General features: G+C 49.5%; 5 protein-coding genes across 5 annotated transcripts; 1 reads left to right on the plus strand and 4 right to left on the minus strand.

Annotated features, from left to right (window-relative positions):
• Positions 1–757: 757 nt before the first annotated feature.
• Positions 758–1,770, minus strand: J7T55_015218 (uncharacterized protein; the record flags this gene model as incomplete). Its single annotated transcript, XM_053139432.1, has 3 exons — positions 758–1,209; positions 1,278–1,356; positions 1,477–1,770. 3 exons carry the CDS (start codon positions 1,768–1,770, stop codon positions 758–760), a joined length of 825 nt encoding a protein of 274 aa, XP_052996946.1.
• A 2,564-nt stretch (positions 1,771–4,334) lies between these two features.
• On the minus strand, positions 4,335–5,747 carry J7T55_015219 (uncharacterized protein; the record flags this gene model as incomplete). Its single annotated transcript, XM_053139434.1, has 5 exons — positions 4,335–4,690; positions 4,748–4,922; positions 5,005–5,322; positions 5,379–5,519; positions 5,595–5,747. The coding sequence occupies 5 exons, from the start codon at positions 5,745–5,747 to the stop codon at positions 4,335–4,337; spliced, it is 1,143 nt and encodes a 380-aa protein (XP_052996947.1).
• Positions 5,748–7,125: 1,378 nt separating this feature from the next.
• On the plus strand, positions 7,126–8,388 carry J7T55_015220 (uncharacterized protein; the record flags this gene model as incomplete). Its single annotated transcript, XM_053139435.1, has 2 exons — positions 7,126–8,152; positions 8,201–8,388. 2 exons carry the CDS (start codon positions 7,126–7,128, stop codon positions 8,386–8,388), a joined length of 1,215 nt encoding a protein of 404 aa, XP_052996948.1.
• Positions 8,389–8,782: 394 nt separating this feature from the next.
• On the minus strand, positions 8,783–10,630 carry J7T55_015221 (isoamyl alcohol oxidase; the record flags this gene model as incomplete). Its single annotated transcript, XM_053139436.1, has 2 exons — positions 8,783–10,279; positions 10,331–10,630. 2 exons carry the CDS (start codon positions 10,628–10,630, stop codon positions 8,783–8,785), a joined length of 1,797 nt encoding a protein of 598 aa, XP_052996949.1.
• Positions 10,631–11,886: 1,256 nt separating this feature from the next.
• On the minus strand, positions 11,887–13,083 carry J7T55_015222 (uncharacterized protein; the record flags this gene model as incomplete). Its single annotated transcript, XM_053139437.1, has 3 exons — positions 11,887–12,340; positions 12,623–12,833; positions 12,918–13,083. 3 exons carry the CDS (start codon positions 13,081–13,083, stop codon positions 11,887–11,889), a joined length of 831 nt encoding a protein of 276 aa, XP_052996950.1.
• Positions 13,084–13,366: the final 283 nt, after the last annotated feature.

Here is a 13,366-nt window from a genome sequence, read left to right on the forward strand (position 1 = left end):
ATATACCCACTATCTGCTGCTCCTACTCTTCAAGTCTATTCTAAAGCTGCTGTGAGGCTGCTCAAGGACGAAGCAATCGCTCTGTCCCCCAGGCCGCAACAGCACAGAATGTGCCCTACATTCGTGTCTGCCGAGTACATAATTCCAAGTCCACTCCCCATCCCAATAGCATGCATCTTAGAGGTTTTGAACTGTGGTTGTGTTATTCCAACTCAGTTCTACTGCACTTCCTTTAGTTTCGAATCGGCTCTGACAGGGGAAGGTCCACCATATCCTCCTTTATCAAATCATGCCTTAAGGTAGACGAGGTGGAGGTCGTGTGTCCGCCTTAGCGGCCACAGTATCTTTGGAATAGTTCAAAGATAACTGGGAAATGTAGTTGAACCTCCTATGGGATGATCTCCCATGGGATAACTTTCTATAGGATAACCTCCTATGGGATAAACTTTTGGAGGATGATTATCTTTGAATGATCAGGCATAGAAGCCTTTCTCGTGGAATAAACCTATATGAGAGTGTAAGCCACAGAGGGCTCTCCAATGACGTGTTGTGACTTTTGATAGTGTGACGGTATTGTTCCAATAGTGTATGTGATACACCACAAGACTTGTGCAAGATACCATGGCTACAACTGACCAACGAACCTACGCCTGCAATTACCCAAAAAGTCATATTTAATTCAGCTGCAATGCCTGATTTATACATTGGTCTTTGAGCGCGAAAGAATATAGATTCAAACAATTGGTATATATTTACCTTAGAGATATCCACGCCACGACCAATACTCCATCACAGCAGTGAGCTCATTCTCAGGCCTCTGTAGCAAGATGCTGTCGATGTACCCACGGGTGAAAGTCTCATGATCCTCATCAACGACCAACGCCATCTTACAGTATTCCCAATATGACGGATACCATCCAGCCTCTTCCCAGTCCATAACGCCGGTGATGGTTGGAACTGCCCCTGGGAGGTTTGAAAGCATGATGTTGCCCAGATGAAAATCTCCATGAGCGAAATGGATGTCGCCAGTGTCCGGTAGAAGGGTTCGATAGGGATCCTCGTATTCCCTCTGTGAGAGGGGCGTAGTTGGAAGTGCTGCCAGCTGGACCCAGTCGTTGAAGTCTTTAATGGTAGCAAATGGCCCCGAACTCCCAGCGAGGGGGTCGTGGCGGGCAAAGCGATCTCGAACTTGGCCATGGCTGATGGACCCTAGTGCAGCTCCTTGTCAACTTGGTGCCAAAATCCACAATCGACTTCCCTGACTGATGTAAGCATACCTATGAAAGTCTCTTCGGATTCTGGTCCGAGCCTTCGGAGGTGGGCTTGGATTGAGCCAATGTCTTTACATATCGACTCCTTTTCCGCTGATGAGAGGCTGGTCCATACATCATACAGAAGCTGGCCTGGAACAAGGCTCATTTAAATAAAGTTCATGTTTCCCTCGACCCTCCATCCAAACACTTCATGCACTGGAACCTCGCGTTTGGGAAAGGCCTTCCACAGTGCTCGCATGGTAAGCGCATTATCCAAGTGATTATGGGAGGCCTGCCCAAACTTCACAACAAGCGTCAGCTCCTCAAAGACGGCAATACCATGCTGACTTCCGGGACTGTGAGCATGTCGTTGCAAGACATTGGCCGGCGAGGGCAGATGCAAGTTGGTCGAACCGGGGCGCGCGAAGAAGGACGCGTCGCGGAATTCCAGGTGCGACAGATTACTAGTATGCTTGGGCACACGCAGGATAATTGTACTTGGGGACGCTTTGTCCATGGTAAGTGCAGGAGAGGAAGATAATTCTGCGTTAAATACGTGCAAACAGGCGAGACAGAAAAACCGAAAGTGAGATGCAAAGTAGCCTGGCGTAGAAGTGATAGCTGCTGTCATTTCGCTGTTGTGGGCCGCCCGTTGCTTAGGTAATTGAGTCATAAGTTTTGCTCTCTCCCAAAGGGAGTTTATTGTCTATGGATTCCTGGATTGTAGTCATTCTCTCCTTTCCAATCTTCGAAACCAGGCTCAATAGGTTGCCCGATCCTCAGGATGCGCGGTTTCTTTCGACCGCAACGGGCTCTTCATAATGGAATAGTCAAACCTTCGATCGACATATTTCAACACCTCCGGATCCATGTTATTAGTGTTAAGTCCCATCTGATGCTCTCCTCCATCAGTAATGGGGCGTCGAAGCGGCCACCAATAGCATCTACACGGCATGAGTTCTCAATCTCATGGAAGAGGGATTGTTTGACTCACACGCATCCACAATCATCGCAGAAATTAAAAGATATATCTCGGTCTCCCCAGATGTACTGCTTAGTTGATGTGCCTGGCCTCGTTTCGATCTTGACCTCGTCTACATGGTAGTAGCCCCATGCAGCACCGTAGCGCCTGCATATGGAGCATTGACAGACGTTGGTGTATTCAGGCAGTCGTGGAACTGTGACTGTGATGGCGCCGCAGTGACAGCTAGAGCTGATTGGAGTGTTTTTATCTGCCATGTTTTAGTCTGTTCGTGTGTGATCTGCGTGGTGAGATGAGAAGACATGGCAGCTCGGACTTGTCGGAGGTTGTCTGATCAGAACGAACCGGATCCGATTATATACTGTAGCGTTCCATCCGATTACCCGGCAAAGTGGTGGCGGGGGATCGCTCGATAATGGTAGATTAGTAGCTAATTTTGATAGGAGATCAATCATCTGGTTAGTGTTCATGGAAGTCATCATTCACGATACACCGTGACTTCACAATAGCTCGGTGTGAACGCAACACCGCCGTCAGCACACACGACATAGTACCGGCCACCTTCCTTTGCAGGCTAGCCTTTTTGGTGCGGAACAACGTTGTGCCGCCGACCGCGCATCACATCCTTTCAGCGTGCATGTTCTGTTGACCTGACACAACGACATAAGGCCTCGAAGTCAGCGAGCAGACCTTAGGAGGATGTCATGGGCGGCCCACAATCCACTGCCGCTAGCGTGGCCGGCTTGCTGTCTTTCGACTTACAGAGTACAGGGTACCTTTGAAACTACTACACCGCGTGCCGAGATCAAAATCGGGATCTCGCCAGAATCGCAAACCAATTCGGAGCCTTCTCGAATCCCTCCAAGTACAAAGTATTGAAAGGTCCATCATTCACAGTGAGGACGCTGTGCGTATTGCAGGGGTTGCATGACAAATTTCAGAACGAGCCGGCTTAAGAATGGAGAAAGAGCGTAGTGGTGGTCGCGCGACGGGTGGCGTATCCATTCAGAAAAAGCACCGTAAAAGATCTCAGCAACAATTTCAGTGATATTCGTGACAACTTGCTTTTTCACGTGTCTAATATCTCCTACTGACAAGGAGTATTAAGGATTAGGTTGAAGCACCTCCTGACCTAGATCGGCAGAGCATATCGCGCCGATGTAAAGTTATAATGCACTCGAACGAGAACACCTTGTCAAATACAGTATATTTCATCGGGTGCATGCCATCCATCCTTCGTAGAAAGAGGCGGTATAGCATTTTGCAGGTCAAATAAGAGTAACCATGGATTGAGGAAGGTGTAATCAGTCAACTAAAGTACTGTATTAATATGTGATTACAAGTGAAACGACCACAGGTCGCGACTTATTACAAAAGACTGTCATTTTCCACACTCAGCTGATCGGCTCTATCGTATCTTGAATTGTCTTTGCTTCAATTTCCATTGTTCTTTGCAACTGCATTCGTCGTTAGTTCTGTGAAGACTTGCTCCACAAATTGGAAGATAAGGGTCAACCAACCATTTGACATAAAAAGATAAGTATCTAAAATATCAAATTCAACTCTCATGGCCAAGACCGTGGCTGCGACTGTATATAAAAGAAACAACCTGCGCTCTTCGATTGCATGTATCCAACAAAAAACCACCCAATCGATCGCATCTGAGTCAGAAGATAGGTTCAAATAGGCAAGAACACGACGAAAGAGGCGGGATGGTCGTCAGGGACACACCGGGAACCGAGGCCGCTCAGCACTCCACAACCCTGGGGTCGTTGGAAAGCCCCCAAGATCTGAAATTCTCCTGTTCGAGGAGCATAAGTCACTACAAGTACATGCATCACTTGTATCATTGGTAGTTCACCGCCGTGTCCTTTGCACTGACTTCGGATGTGATGTATCTATATCATCTTTGATCGATCATCACGCGTACTACAATGGCCTATGAGGCGCAAGCCAGTCATGTACTATGGAACAACTAGTAAATAAACTTAGCCTCTACTCCGAGTGATATCCATTCAGGGATCTTGTTCGATTCATTCCTTCGATACTCTCGAAAAACAGCGGACTTGGTAAACCATCAACCGACGCACGACCTGCGTTCAGCGTCGATGCACTTCGAAGATGTCGTCTTGCATTTCGATGTCATCCAGGCCACCCTCACTTCTGTTATTGTGTACCCAATTCTGGTTCTTCATCAATATGGGGTTGCTATCCACGTTGGCGTACGTGACATCCACCGTGCGGTCGACTTGGATTGCGGGATTGCTCGAAAGCTTGAATTTGGAGGACCGCGAAATCGAGAGGCCGGCGCTAGATGGCGGCGTTGTGGCGGTGAGTCCAAACAGTGCCCTCCATTTGTTCTTTCGAAACAAGAACTGGAGGGTGGGAAGACAGGCGACGAATATGCCGACGCCGGCCTCGACCATGCCCCAGTATAGGGAAGTCGTTAAGCTAACTGTGTCGACATCAGCACGGTTACATGAGTTTCATCAGTCGGATCTTCTACACGAACCGAATCTGTGGCTCGCGTCCGTGTCTTCTAGCGAGAAGACGCGGGGAATGAGAAGGGCGAGGCGAACCAAAGATGCCGTGACCGTGCTGTGACCAATCAGTGGATTGCCGCATGCCAACGAAGAGCTGTGCACGAACACGATTCCTAGAAGGAAGATTGATAGTACTCCGATCTTCTTTCCAGTCGATAGCCTCAATTGCCAAATCTACTACTATGTCAATCTAACATCCCGCTGAGTTGAGGAGTGCGAGACATACAAGTGGGATGGGCATGATCAGAATCGTGAGATCGAAGAGGAAGTCCGTCAGACAGACAGAAAATATGATCATTGTTGTCTTGTTGCATTGCGTTTGAATATCGTGAGACGAGCCCCAGTTAGCCCAGAATTTGGTTGAACATTGGAATAACTCTGCGAAAAAGAATGCTGCCATCCATGCACCAACAAGCGCGATAGTGAAGACGATGATCACGCGCGTTCTTCTATTGATAGTGAAGATCCGTCTGTAGAGGAAAAGGAGCGAGGCTTTAGTGGACCCAATCGCCAACGGGTACAGTAGAAGAAAAACATATTGGACCTGGCAATGTCAAGAGTATTAGCTAAGATCTCAACGTCCATGCAGTTGCGCCAGACCTTTCGCGCCAGCATCTCTTGCTCAGTCGCTGATCGGGCGGGGCCTCCCTTAGAATCTGGAGGAATTTCGAGTGGCCATCCAATGGCATGATGATGTGTCGCGCCATAAGATAAGACGATGCCAATCGCTAATGTTAAAAGCTGCGCGAGTAGCAGAACATTAGTCGATTTTCAGACGTGCGGCGCAGTCGAGATGAGGCTTGAAAATCGGCGCACCGTAGCTGGTACCAGACTCCAGTCATCGGCCTTCAAAGGCTGTTTCTGTATCCGGCGAACCTTGAATTTCAAGGCCACTGCGAGAATGTCCACTACCGGGAGGGCCACACTCGCAGCTATGACGTGTGCCGCCGTCTCGTAGTACTTTGGCATTGCGAAGTGGAAACCAGACTATCTGCATAGTATAGACATACCATCGACGCTAGAAAGCAAATTTGGATATGTCAAAACGTAATGAGGTGAGTGAAACCGGGGGGACGCTGATTCTTACGGCATGGCGTCTTGTATATGCCCAAACTTACCCACCCATCAGTACCCTTAGCCCAATCTCGAGCTGTATATATATAACTCACATCGCTCATGTTCTGGCCCCCATGAGCCCCTCCCCCCATGACTGATCGTCTCAAAATCATCCTTCCAATCATTTGCGAAGACTAGGTATAGAAAGTAGGTTGCACTACATGCAGCATTCTTCCAGCTGATGAATACGGCGGGACACTGAGGTTGGGTTGCACAACGTACAATAGTCCTGCTCGATGGGCCAATGACTGCAGAAACGGGCCCCACAGCCACATGATTATCTGCAGGCTACCTTACATGCGTGCCGGATCTGCGAGCGCTGAGGGCAGCAATTTCAGCTTTCTTGGGGGGTCAATGCAACATTAACTACCAAGGCGCTGTCAGACTCGACCACAAGTTGCCGCAAATGACAGATCTCCCAAGCTTGAGGTCTGTCAGGCTTGGATGGGTTCTCTTTCCATAGTTTTTACATCTTGAATACTTTAGACATGCTCACTTTTACTGATTCGAATCACACATGAGCCTCAGACTTTACTTACACAGCCTCACCTTAACTCCCAAACTCATGAGCCGCCATGATATACCACTACGCTGATCCCTGCTCAGTACTACCATAGCCAAGAGATGCACGCTGTAATCAATGTAAGCTGCCAAGATTTGCCGTCGTACTGTTACCTATGAACTGTCATTTACACAACATCAAGCATAGCTTCATGATCGGACGCGGGCTATGATGCGGCTCTCTGTTGCTCTGAAGAGACGGGAGCTACACTCATCCACGTCTTTCATCATTGATTTAAAGCAGCATCTGTAAATAATGCAGGTCAGGTCCCAATGTCATGATCGGAGGTATGTGTACGGCGATCCGCACTCATGGGCTCTAACCAAAAAGGTAGGTGACACACCCATGGCGTGATACTGTGATACCCTGGGCACTTGGCATCGTCAATATTAAATCAACGCGCATCGAAGGATTTTGAGGAGGAGCGAGAACAGATGAAAGGATGCAGAGTCAAGCATATGAGAACAAGAAGAAAAGAGCAGATTAGTAATAATGCTCCTGCAGCCGAACAATAAAAAAGCGTGCTATATCTTTGGGGTAAGCTCTCTCATACGTCCGGAATGCAGACTTAGTTACTTCGAGCCACGTGGACTTCCTTGTACAAACTGCCCAGCCTCAGTTCCTGCATGACCAATTTATAGGTTCTTCGGGTACGTTCATTGATTCAACATGAAGCTCTTGAAGTTGTCGATGCTCTTCATCGGCTGTTTCCGACCCCTCGCAGCCGTGGCTCAAGAATCTCGTGGTCTGAGCCCGAGGTCAAACTCCAGCGCACCTCCATACCGAGAGAGCCTCATTTCCTTCCACAAGTCACTTGTAGACTTCAACTCAACAACTGGCAGTGAGGCTGATGTCGGCGAGTTCCTCATCGACTACCTGACAGAGCAGGGCTTTGTAGCAGAGCGCCAAACCCTGCCATCGTCCAACAACTCGGCGGTGCGCTTCAACGTAGTCGCATGGCCGGCTTCGCGCAGTTCGAACTCGTCCAAGGTCGTGGTGACAAGCCACATCGACACCGTGCCACCATACATTCCGTACTCGCGGACGGGGCCTGAACCGCCGACCGCCGAAACCGTGATCGCAGGGCGTGGCACTGTCGACGCGAAGGGGAGCGTGGCGACCCAAGTCACCGCTCTGCTGGAGTTATTGTCGACGGGTGAGGTTACCGGCGACGACGTAATGCTGGTATACGTCGTGGGCGAAGAGAAGACGGGCGACGGCATGGCCTACTTCTCCAACATCACATCGCAGCAGCCAGATCGGCCAAAAGCTGCCATATTCGGCGAGCCTACTGAAGGCCTCCTGGCTTGCGGTCATAAGGGCAGCCTCGCCTGTACGGTCACAGCACACGGCCGCTCCGGCCACAGCGGATACCCTTGGCTGTTCAAGAGCGCCACCGAGCTGCTGATGCGTGCCATGGTTCAGACCATAGACACGGACTTGGGAACTAGCGAGAGGTATGGCAACACAACAACCAATGTCGGCCTCCTGTCGGGCGGTATTGCCATCAATGTGGTCCCTGACACAGCCACGGCTGGGATCGTTGTTCGGGTGGGTATTGGGCCAGAACTGGAGGGCGGTGAGATTGTGAAAGGAAGGCTGCTTGATATCTTGACAAGTATAGACGCCGAGGCTTTCGATTTTGTATGCGACAGTAGGGCCTTTGGAGCGATTGAAACCAACTGTGACGTCGATAGTAAGTTTCTCCTCAAGATGGTACTGATCCAGACTAACTTTCCCTCAGGCTTTGAAACAACTGTGGTGAACTATGGTACAGATATCCCCGGATTTAAGGGTAATCATACCCGTTACCTTTATGGGCCAGGAAGCATTTTGGTTTCACACGGTCCCAACGAAGCAATTACACTGGGGGAGTTGGAGACTGCGGTCGAAGATTATCAGAAACTCATCCTGCATGCGGTTCAAAGCTAAACTGTGCAGCATTTCTCAAAGTAAACCTTGCCATTCATGTATATTATTATAGTGGGCGAGAAGCTTGGGTTAGAGATACAAGCGACAAAAACAATGCATGAGAAAGCAGCATTATTATTTCGACTTTGACATTTTTAAAGATGACCAGGAGAACTGCGGCCAGAGACTGCTGGCACTATGAATTGTCAAAAAACGTCGATTAAGTTTGGCTGGTGTGACCGGAAGCGCCCGAGCCATGCCAGAATTAACAGCTCAATGGAGCGCCGTAATCCCAACAAGGACATACAAGAAGGTATTCAAGAGTACGATCAGCGGAAAATCCAGCTAATCGGCATTCGATATTCCAAGAAGTTACTATTTAATTCTTTTCGACTTAACGCTGTAGTAAGAGGTGTCATAATTCCAAGACCTTTTCCATCTGGGATACGGGCTTCTGGATTTCTGGATAGCAGCGGAACAGCGGGTTGCTTGCATTGTAATTCACGCCTTGGTGAACCTGCATCAAGTTGTGCGGGTCCACCTGCTGCTTTATGGACTGTAGCCTTTCGTAGTTCTCCTTGCCCCAAAAAGCCGAAACGTGATCAGGCTCAAATGTGTCGCCCTCGTTGATATAAGCTCCACTGCCGGGTGTCAGATACCTGAGTGGGTCCATCGCAGCAGTCAAATTCCGGAATATGGCGTCGACTTGGTCCACAGACGTCTTTGAAGAGTCCCAACTCGTGCTTATGATAATGTGCCAGGTTGAGCTGCGCCAAGCCGGCGTGACGGCGCTGTCGCTATCCTGGGTTGCTTGCGATGGCGTTGTCAGTAGCAACATAAGGCGGAAATTCACAGGCCTGGTGGGGGAGATAACGTCGAGGAGCATCTTTGTGAGCGCCGCTTGATTGACCTTTCCTTCGAATCGCTTGCTTGGGATTAGTCGAGATGCCTCCCCGAAACCAACTCCACCTCTCGCCACTTCGCTATTCTTGATGTGTTCTTCGTACAATTCGTAAAATGACTGGTAAGTAGTGAGCTGGACGGTCGCACCAAGCTGTGTCGCCAGGTCCAACAATGGTGATAGAGAAGAATTGGCCGCGGCTTCGTTGAGGAGTGGGTTCATGAACCACACCGGAAATGTCGCGCCCGGGATGACGTACCCTCCCCAACCATACTCAAACCATGAGTTCGCATTTTCCACCAAGACTGTAAGCACTTGTCGCTGTGATTCTTCATCCAGCCCGAAGAACGTGACGTTGACCCATTGTAGCGTCAACTGAGGACGAGCCAATGTTGACATCTCCATGATAACGCCAAACGTGCCCCCTCCGCCGCCACGCAACGCAAAGAATATATCTTGGTTTTGGCAGTGGTTGGCCGTCACATACGTCCCATTGGGTAACACAACACGCAGTTGTTGCACGTTGTCTACCCCAAGACCGTACACTGGCGACAGGGCGCTGTGCCCACCCCCAGAAATCCAGCCACCTCCTGGATGGACTGTAGGAGCTGAGCCGCCAATGATGGTCACGTTGTTCTGGTATGCAAACTTGTACAATCCATCAAAATCCTCGCCTGTACCGAACGTAACAACCTCGCCAACTGACTGGCTGCATCCTTCCGGGACGAAGCTCTTGTCCAGCGTCGGCGCCGGTGTATAATTGTGAACCCACAGAGCCAAGGAGCCGGCACCGGCGCTGCGACCTTTGTAGTCGTGACCACTATTCTTCACCACTATCGGCACCTTCCGATCTGCAGCAAATCGCAGAGTCTGTTGGACATCCTCGACCGAGCTTGCGTTGACATAGTAGAGGGGGAGGTTGCCTTGATTGCAAGGCTGGCTCGGATCAATTTCATTTGCTGGGGACAAGGGGCAACCAATTCCGGTACTCTGGCAGATATCCCAATTTCCCTATGAGCTACGGTCAGTAAGTAGAGACCATACAATCTGGACATGGCGTACCTGAGTGTATCCGCCAATTTGAGTCGTGAGAAATGTCATGTTGTTCTTGTTTGCCACAACATTGGCGCATTCCGCTTCATCTGGGCTCCGCGGCTCGCCATTAAAGTTGTCATAGCATGGGAGACCGACGGGCAATGTGGCAAATAGTTGCCCTCCAACCGATCTGTTGAGAGCCTGCCAGTCTTCAGGCGATACCCGAGAAATTGGTGAGCTATCTCCTGCTGCCAAAAGTCCCGCAGAGGTATGGCAAAGTTCGAAAATGATCAGCAAGGCTACTGTAGCATGGCGGGAGGTCCACATCGTGATCAATGGATGTAGAGAAAACTCGGTGGCCTGAAACTCGCCGCAGGATGTGTCGATAAGCCTTTCGTGAGGAACTTATGAAGCTCCGGTGTTTATTTGCTGCCTGACTGTCTCAGTGAGACACAGGAACGTGGTTGTTTCACCTTCAAGACAACCGGTATCTGGCAACACATCAACGTACACTCAACTCACTGGCTGCGCCTGCTGCTGCAATTAAATCTTAGCGTACGCTCTCTAGCTCAACCAGTTGTTGCATCTTCTTACGGGAGGGCTGCTTCCGAATAATGGCGACTGACTTAGGTTAATCACACCCTTGCAAAGGTGTCGTTCGCGTGACAGGGCCGCGGGTAGTGAGGCTCAAGGAGTATAAGTAGGAAGATAGCTTTCACAATTCGCATTTGAAGACCAAGAAGCTCAGTATTTCTCAGGCAGAAGCGAATGTAAGCACGGAAAAGCTTTTGTTCCGGTGCATGTCATTTTGCAGTCCGCCGTGTAACCAGCAGGCTTGGGCGGGGACATGGGCTTTCCAATAGTCAGAAAACAAATCCTGATCCTTCAATCCACCAAACCAACCCCGGTTAGAGTAAGCCTCATCCGGCTTTGACCTAAATTCGCTTCTCAAGAAAGAACGACCAGGATTTTTGTCAGACAAATGCGCAGAAGATTGAAAGCCACGCCGAACGGACGTCTAAGGGCCTTCAAAGGCTCGCTTCCAGGCGTATGTAAAACTCTTGCGGCTGCGTCCGACCCATCTGAGCTACTGTAATATTTTCACTGCGAGCTGGACACGTCGTGTGAGATCTGAGCGTCTGAAGAAATGATACCATCACTGGACCGAAGATGTCAGTTGGTAATTGTAGCACAGCAAGATACCATCCCTGAGGCTAGAAACCAACAATTGACATAGAAACTATCTGTTTGCAGGATGGCTTTGAAAGGCCTTGGAATAGACAAAATGAGGTTGTCAACGGAGTTCTGTGGGATTGCCTAACACGCTGTTGTTGCAGGCCTTGCTCACCAGGAAACAATCCGTATATCTCGTCTTTACAAGGCTCCAAAGGTACTCAGTTGGGACTAATCAGGGGAATGCGGTGACCATGACAACAAAGAATACTATATTTCAATGGCTACTCGTCCGAGCTATAAAACGTGTGAATTGACACATTTTCTTGTCTAAAATATTCTCGGTCTGTCGCACGCCAATTGTCACTCTACCGGCCCCAGAAGCGTATCCATGAAGGTTAGTATTGATATCAGGCTGTTTTGTTCAGCTGCTGTGAGAAGAATTCCGAAGACGGGTAGTAGAGGCGCCGTTGCTCGCTCTTCTCGAATCTTTCCAGCAGCCACTGCTGCTGCATCTCTACGTCCTCCCAGTCATTGGGAACCCAACCGCCAAAGGAACCGCAAAGGAGTTCGCCCCAAAATATTGCGCCAGGGTTACACGGCAGCCATTCAGCCTGCTCCGGGGACATTTTATCGACTTTTGCCCTGTTATAGTCAATAAGCACAACGCGTGGTATGGTTAGCCCACATATTGTTTCTTCCTGCTGATTGTTTGTGACAAGTACGACATTACGTCCTGCGAAATCCCCCTGGGCAAGACCTGTTTTGAGCTGCCTAACATAACCATCCATCGCGCGAGCAAGCACTTCCAATCTGTACTCCTCAGGATAATGAAATGCATCCGTACCCATACTCTTGTCGAAACTATTTTGAACACGCATGTCCTGGATGCTGACTCCATTTAATCGCTCCATCAAGATCAATCGAATAGATCTGGTTTGGGGCTTCCCATTGATACTAATAGGAAGCCAGAATATCCAAAAACCGTAATATTCTGGCGCAAAAGTGGTATCACCACCTTGCCCGCATTCGCAGAGATGCTTGTAAGCTGCAGTTTCGGCTTTATAATCTTGGTCCGCATCATACACGCAATCTTTCGGGTAGTTACCAATACTTGCTTTAAAGTTATAGTACAGTGGATCATACAACTTAGCAGCAGCTTGGAAGGGTTCCGCAGTCACCCTGTTCTCTTGTAACGGAATTACTGTGCAGGCAACTATCTGGGGCCCCCGTGCCTCTCCAACAGCAATTGGAGCAGCTATGGTCAACTGAGCCGTCTCATGCTCGGTGGATGCCGGGGTCTCATTGGGCGGATTTGCCACAACCGCTTCGCTATGAGTGACCGTTTTGAGATATTCTATTGAAAGATGTGGTCTCGATGTCTCTGTTTCAGCATTATGGCGATATATTTTGGTGCTGAAACCCGGTAGGTAAGGTAGACTTGGCTTATCGGGATCATCTGGGGGAGACCAAAATTGCACTTGACGCGGTCGCATGCTTCGGATAACAGAATCCTTCAGCCATTGTGGTATATGATCTGCCTCAAGAAGAAGCTGCTCAACAGTAGCAAGCTCATTATGTTGGTCCTTGGTCGTCTCGTTAGACATGTTGATGCCCAGGTGTGGGGTTGGAGTATGGCGGGGTGGTTGACAGGAGAAGGCGAAAGGTGAATGGGAGACTGAATGCAATGAAAAGATGTCGTGGTTCGTTGAAAGACCGACTTTGCTGGTAGAGAACTGTCATCAAGCCACTTTCCAAAAGTCATGCCAGCCAGTGGCCCATCAGTACCGCAGTTCGTCGTGTGTTGGTTGTGTTGGTTCAGGCCTGTAGTCTTCTGACTAGGCAGCAGTGCATTCTAGCCATGACATTCCCCATCGACCCACCCAGCGT

Source organism: Diaporthe amygdali, assembly GCF_026229845.1.
Source record: "Diaporthe amygdali strain CAA958 chromosome Unknown NODE_5_length_1802954_cov_64_987939, whole genome shotgun sequence".
Taxonomy (NCBI): Eukaryota; Fungi; Ascomycota; class Sordariomycetes; order Diaporthales; family Diaporthaceae; genus Diaporthe; species Diaporthe amygdali.